General features: G+C 65.5%; 1 protein-coding gene across 1 annotated transcript in view; it reads right to left on the minus strand.

Annotated features, from left to right (window-relative positions):
- Positions 1-6,120, minus strand: part of LOC144596122 (uncharacterized) — a 38,779-nt gene that overhangs the window by 2,724 nt on the left and 29,935 nt on the right. The window contains 4 exon segments of the mRNA XM_078404300.1: positions 846-1,393; positions 1,712-2,291; positions 2,510-3,385; positions 3,388-3,474. Coding sequence (XP_078260426.1) covers positions 846-1,393; positions 1,712-2,291; positions 2,510-3,385; positions 3,388-3,474 — 2,091 coding nt within the window.

Genomic DNA, 6,120 nt, shown 5'->3' on the forward strand with positions numbered 1-6,120 from the left:
GTGACCGCCTGCTCCCCCCCCAGTGACCGCCTGCTCCCCCCCAGTGACCGCCTGCTCCCCCCCCCAGTGACCGCCTGCTCCCCCCCCAGTGACCGCCTGCTTCCCCAGTGACCGCCTGCTTCCCCCCCCAGTGACCGCCTGCCCCCCCCAGTGACCGCCTGCTCCCCCCCGTGACTGCCTGCCCCCCCCAGTGACCGGCCTGCCCCCCCCCCAGTGACCGGCCTGCCCCCCCCCCCAGTGACCACCTGCCCCCCCCCCCAGTGACCGCCTGCTCCCCCCCGTGACTGCCTGCCCCCCCCGTGACCGCCTGCCCCCCCCCAGTGACCACCTGCCCCCCCCCGTGACTGCCTGCCCCCCCCAGTGACCGCCTGCCCCCCCCCCCCCCGCAGTGACCGGCCTGCCCCCCACAGGCAGCATCCTACTCCCCCGTCAGATGAGGAAACACGTTTCCACGCAGAGAGTTGTGAATCTGAGGGATTCTCTGCCGCAGGAGGCAGTGGCGGCCGATTCACTGGATGTTTTCGAGAGATGGATTTAGCTCTTAGGGCTAACGGGATCAAAGGATACGGGGAGAAGGCAGGAATGGGGTACTGATTGAGAATGATCAGCCATGATCACATTGAATGGTGGTGCTGGCTCGAAGGGCTGAATGACAATAGGTGCAGGAGGAGGCCATTCTGCCCTTCGAGCCAGCACCGCCATTCAATGTGATCATGGCTGATCATTCTCAATCAGTTCCTGCCCTCTGCCCATACACCCTGACTCCGCTATCTTTAAGAGCTCTATCTAGCTCACTCTTGAAAGCATATAGGTGGCCTCCTCCTGCACCTTTTTTCTGTGTTTACCCTGGATCTTTCCCAGCCAGGGCTCCACGTTCCAGTATCCGGGCTTCCCGTTTACAATCCCACGCCCCAGCATTCCTAATCCGACCGTGTCCACGGAACTCTCGATCGCTGCCTGAGCTCCCGAATTACTGATCGCTCTCCCAGGCCCAGAACGGCCGATCCCAGAACCTGTGCTGGAGTTCCCGGTCCTGGTCCCACAGTTCCCGGTCCCACAGTTCCCGATCCCAGTCCTACAGTTCCCGATCCCAGAACCTGTGCTGGAGTTCCCGGTCCTGGTCCCACAGTTCCCGGTCCCACAGTTCCCGATCCCAGTCCTACAGTTCCCGATCCCAGAACCTGTGCTGGAGTTCCCAATCCCGGTCCCACAGTTCCCGATCCTGGTCCCACAGTTCCCGGTCCCACAGTTCCCGATCCCGGTCCCACAGTTCCCGATCCCAGAACGTGTGCTGGAGTTCCCAATCCCGGTCCCACAGTTCCCGATCCCGGTCCCACAGTTCCTGGTCCCAGGCTGGCCGGTGGCTCTGTTCCCGACCCTGGGCCGAGGTCTTCTGCAGGAGCAGTGAGATCGGGGACCAGAGGCAGCAGCCCCCCCTCTCAGGCTGTGGGACCACCCGTCCCCCTTGGTTGTAGGGCCGCCTGTTTACCTCAGACCCCGACCTCCCAGCCACCCCGTCGGGACGAGGCTTGGACCGGGCCCATTGGACAGTCTGGTCCCTCACAGCTCAAGTGTGGGGTGGAGGGGGACCAGGCCGTGAGATGGGGGCTGGGACACGGGGGGGGGGGGGGGGGGGTGAGGGGACACTGAGGGGTGGGGAAGCAGACAGACGGGGGGGATATTGGATGCACTGACAAACGGACGCACTGACCGATACCACGACACGGGACTGGGGGCCAGTGTCACCCACAGGGAACGGGGCCGCAACACTGGGGAGTGGGGCAACGACAATGGGGAGCGGGGCAACGACACTGGGGAGCGGGGCAACGACACTGGGGAGCGGGGCAACGACACTGGGGAGCGGGGTATCGACACTGGGGAGCGGGGCAACGACACTGGGGAGCGGGGCAAGGACACTGGGGAGCGGGGCAAGGACACTGGGGAGCGGGGCAACGACACTGGGGAGCGGGGCAACGACACTGGGGAGCGGGGTATCGACACTGGGGAGCGGAGTATCGACACTGGGGAGCGGGGCAAGGACACTGGGGAGCGGGGCACCGACACTGGGGAGCGGGGCAACGACACTGGGGAGCGGGGCAACGACACTGGGGAGCGGGGCAACGACACTGGGGAGCGGGGCAACGACACTGGGGAGCGGGCAATGACTGGGGAGCGGGGCAACGACACTGGGGAGCGGGGCAACGACACTGGGGAGCGGGGCAACGACACTGGGGAGCGGGGCAACGACACTGGGGAGCGGGGCAACGACACTGGGGAGCGGGGCAACGACACTGGGGAGCGGGGCAACGACACTGGGGAGCGGAGTCACGTGCGGAGACAGGCCCACACACACACAGGGGGCAGGAGAGGAGCTACAGTTATGGGCCGGGGCCGCACAGTGGGGGACTGGGGACATACAGTGGGGGGCTGGGGGCCACAGTGGGGGGGGACTGGGGACATACAGTGGGGGGGGCTGGGGCCATACAGTGGGGGGGGGGGGGCTGGGGACACAGTGGGGGGGCTGGGGACACAGTGGGGGGGGGCTGGGGATACAGTGGGGGGGCTGGGGCCATACAGTGGGGGGGGGGCTGGGGCCATACAGTGGGGGGCTGGGGCCATACAGTGGGGGGGCTGGGGCCATACAGTGGGGGGGGCTGGGGACATACAGTGGGGGCTGGGGCCATACAGTGGGGGGGCTGGGGACACAGTGGGGGGGCTGGGGACATACAGTGGGGGGGGGGCTGGGGCCATACAGTGGGGGGGCTGGGGATACAGTGGGGGGGCTGGGGCCATACAGTGGGGGGGGCTGGGGCCATACAGTGGGGGGGGGGCTGGGGATACATGCTAGTCTCCGGCCATGCTCTGACCAAATGCGGGCGGTCAGTATCACTAGCTCTGGTCCTGTGGTCCGGCCTCAGTGCCCGGTGAGGTGGTGTCTCGGCTCCCTCGTCCAGCCCCAGCTCTGTGTCCATCTGCTCCAGCTCCCCCTGGTCGAGCAGCTCAAAGTCATCCAGCTCTTCCTGTGGCGGTGGCTCTGACAGTCCCAGCCCCACGGCCGCTGTGTGGAGGTGCGGGCTGTGGTCAGGCAGTGCAGGCAGCAGCTCGGAGCTGTGCGTACGGCTGTCAGTCAGGTGGCCGGAGAGGAGGGAGGTCAGGGTGTTACACACCACAGTGCTAAGGGTAGAAGCCACCATCTCCTCACTGAAGCCCTGCAGTGCTGCCCCCAGTGTTGGCGGCTCGACTCGCCTCGCCTGGCTCCCGTTGAAGTGCGAGTTCACAAAGTGCAGGGGGGAGGTGAGAGCGTCGGTGAAGACGGCCGTGTCCGGAGCGACAGCACCAGGATGGGCCGCGAGCTGGGGGACAACGCCGTGAGACGGGCTCCCTCACCACTCAGATCATCCACCGATGGAAACTCAGCCAGGTCCCTGGCAAACGCCTCCTCAGGCTCACTGTGTGCACTCTGCCTCTCCAGGTCTGGAACACAAGGAGAGAGAGGGGTAGAGCACAGCACACCCACACACAGACACACACACACACACACACACACACACAGACACACACACACACACACACACACAGACCCACACACACACACACACACACACACCCACCCACACAGACCCACACACACCCACACACACACACACACACAGACACACACACACACACACACACACCCCACACACACACACACACACACAGACACACACACACACACACACACACACACACACCCACACACACACACACAGACCCACACACACACACACAGACCCACACATACACACCCACACACAGACACCCACACACAGACACACCCACACACACACACACACAGACCCACACACACACACACAGAGACCCAGACACACACACACACAGGCCCACACACACACACACACAGACCCACACATACACACCCACACACAGACACCCACACACACACACACCCACACACACACACACACACACACACACACAGACCCACACACACACACACAGACCCACACATACACACCCACACACAGACACCCACACACACACACACAGACCCACACACACACACACACACACATACACACCCACACACACAGACCCCACACACACACACACACACACACAGACCCACAGACACACACACACAGACCCACACACACACACACACACATACACACCCACACACACAGACCCAGACACACACACACACACAGGCCCACACACACACACACACACACACAGACCCACACACACACACACAGACCCACACGCACACACACAGACCCACACGCACACACACAGACCCACACGCACACACACAGACCCACACACACACACACACACACACACCCACACACTGCCGCTCCAGGTCTGGAACACAAGGGGAGAGAGGGGTAGAGCACAGCACGCCCACACACACACGCACACAGACAGACCCACACACACGCCCACACACACAGACCCACACGCACTCTGCCACACAGCACGCCCACACACAGACTCACAGACACCCCCAGACACACACACACACAGACCCTCACACACAGACACACACACGCACACAGACACACACACGCACACACACACAGATACACTCAGACCCACACACACACACACCCACACTCTGCCGCTCCAGGTCTGAACACAAGCAGAGAGAGAGGTAGCGCACAGCACGCCCACACACACACGCAGACACAGACAGACCCACACACACACGCACACAGACAGACCACACACACACAGACCCACACACACAGACACACACACACACAGACACACACACACACACACACAGACACACACACACAGACACACACACACACGCAGACACAGACAGACCCACACACACAGACACACACACACGGGGTCTCATGTACGGGAGAGAGAGGGGCTCGTGTACGGGTAGGGAGGGGCTCGTGTACGGGTGGGGAGGGGTGCAGGGGGGAGAGAGGGGCTCGGAGGGGTATGGCTGGAAGTTGGTGAAGTCCAGGATGCTGGTTTACACCAGACACACATTGCTGGAGTAACTCAGCGAGACAGGCAGCAGCTGTCCTGGGGTGGGGGGAGCTGTCTGGGGGGTGGGGGGGAGCTGTCTGGGGGGTGGGGGGAGCTGTCTGGGGGGTGGGGGAGCTGTCTGGGGGGTGGGGGGAGCTGTCTGGGGGTGGGGGGAGCTGTCTGGGGGGTGGGGGGAGCTGTCGGGGGGGTGGGGGGAGCTGTCTGGGGGGGTGGGGGAAGCTGTCGAGGGGGTGGGGGGAGCTGTCTGGGGGGTGGGGGGAACTGTCTGGGGGGTGGGGGGAGCTGTCTGGGGGGGTGGGGGAAGCTGTCTGGGGGGTGAGGAGCTGTCGAGGGGGGTGGGGGGAGCTGTCTGGGGGGGGTGAGGGAGCTGTCGAGGGGGGTGGGGGGAGCTGTCTGGGGGGGGTGGGGGAGCTGTCTGGGGGGGTGGGGGAAGCTGTCGAGGGGGTGGGGGGAGCTCTGGGGGGGGGTGGGGGAGCTGTCTGGGGGGGTGGGGGAGCTGTCTGGGGGGGTGGGGGAAGCTGTCGAGGGGGTGGGGGGAGCAGTCTGGGGGGTGGGGGAGCTGTCTGGGGGGGTGAGGGAGCTGTCGAGGGGGGGTGGGGGGAGCTGTCTGGGGGGGGTGAGGGAGCTGTCAGGGGGTGGGGGGAGCTGTCTGGGGGGGTGGGGGAAGCTGTCTGGGGGTGAGGGAGCTGTCGAGGGGGGTGGGGGGAGCTGTCTGGGGGGGGTGAGGGAGCTGTCAGGGGGTGGGGGGAGCTGTCGGGGGGGTGGGGGGAGCTGTCTGGGGGGGTGGGGAAGCTGTCGGGGGGGTGAGGGAGCTGTCGAGGGGGGTGGGGGGAGCTGTCTGGGGGGGTGAGGGAGCTGTCGGGGGGGGTGGGGGGGAGCTGTCTGGGGGGGGTGGGGGGAGCTGTCTGGGGGGGGGGGAGGTGTCTGGGGGGGGTGGGGGGAGCTGTCTGGGGGGGGTGGGGGGGAGCTGTCTGGGGGGGTGGGGGGGAGTTGTCTGGGGGGGAGGGGGGAGCTGTCCTGGGGGGGGTGGGGGTAGCTGTCCTGGGGGGGGTGGGGGCAGCTGTCGGGGGGGGGGTGGGGAGAGCTGTCTGGGGGGTGGGGAGCTGT

Source organism: Rhinoraja longicauda, chromosome 8 (assembly GCF_053455715.1).
Source record: "Rhinoraja longicauda isolate Sanriku21f chromosome 8, sRhiLon1.1, whole genome shotgun sequence".
NCBI classification, from domain to species: domain Eukaryota; kingdom Metazoa; phylum Chordata; class Chondrichthyes; order Rajiformes; family Arhynchobatidae; genus Rhinoraja; species Rhinoraja longicauda.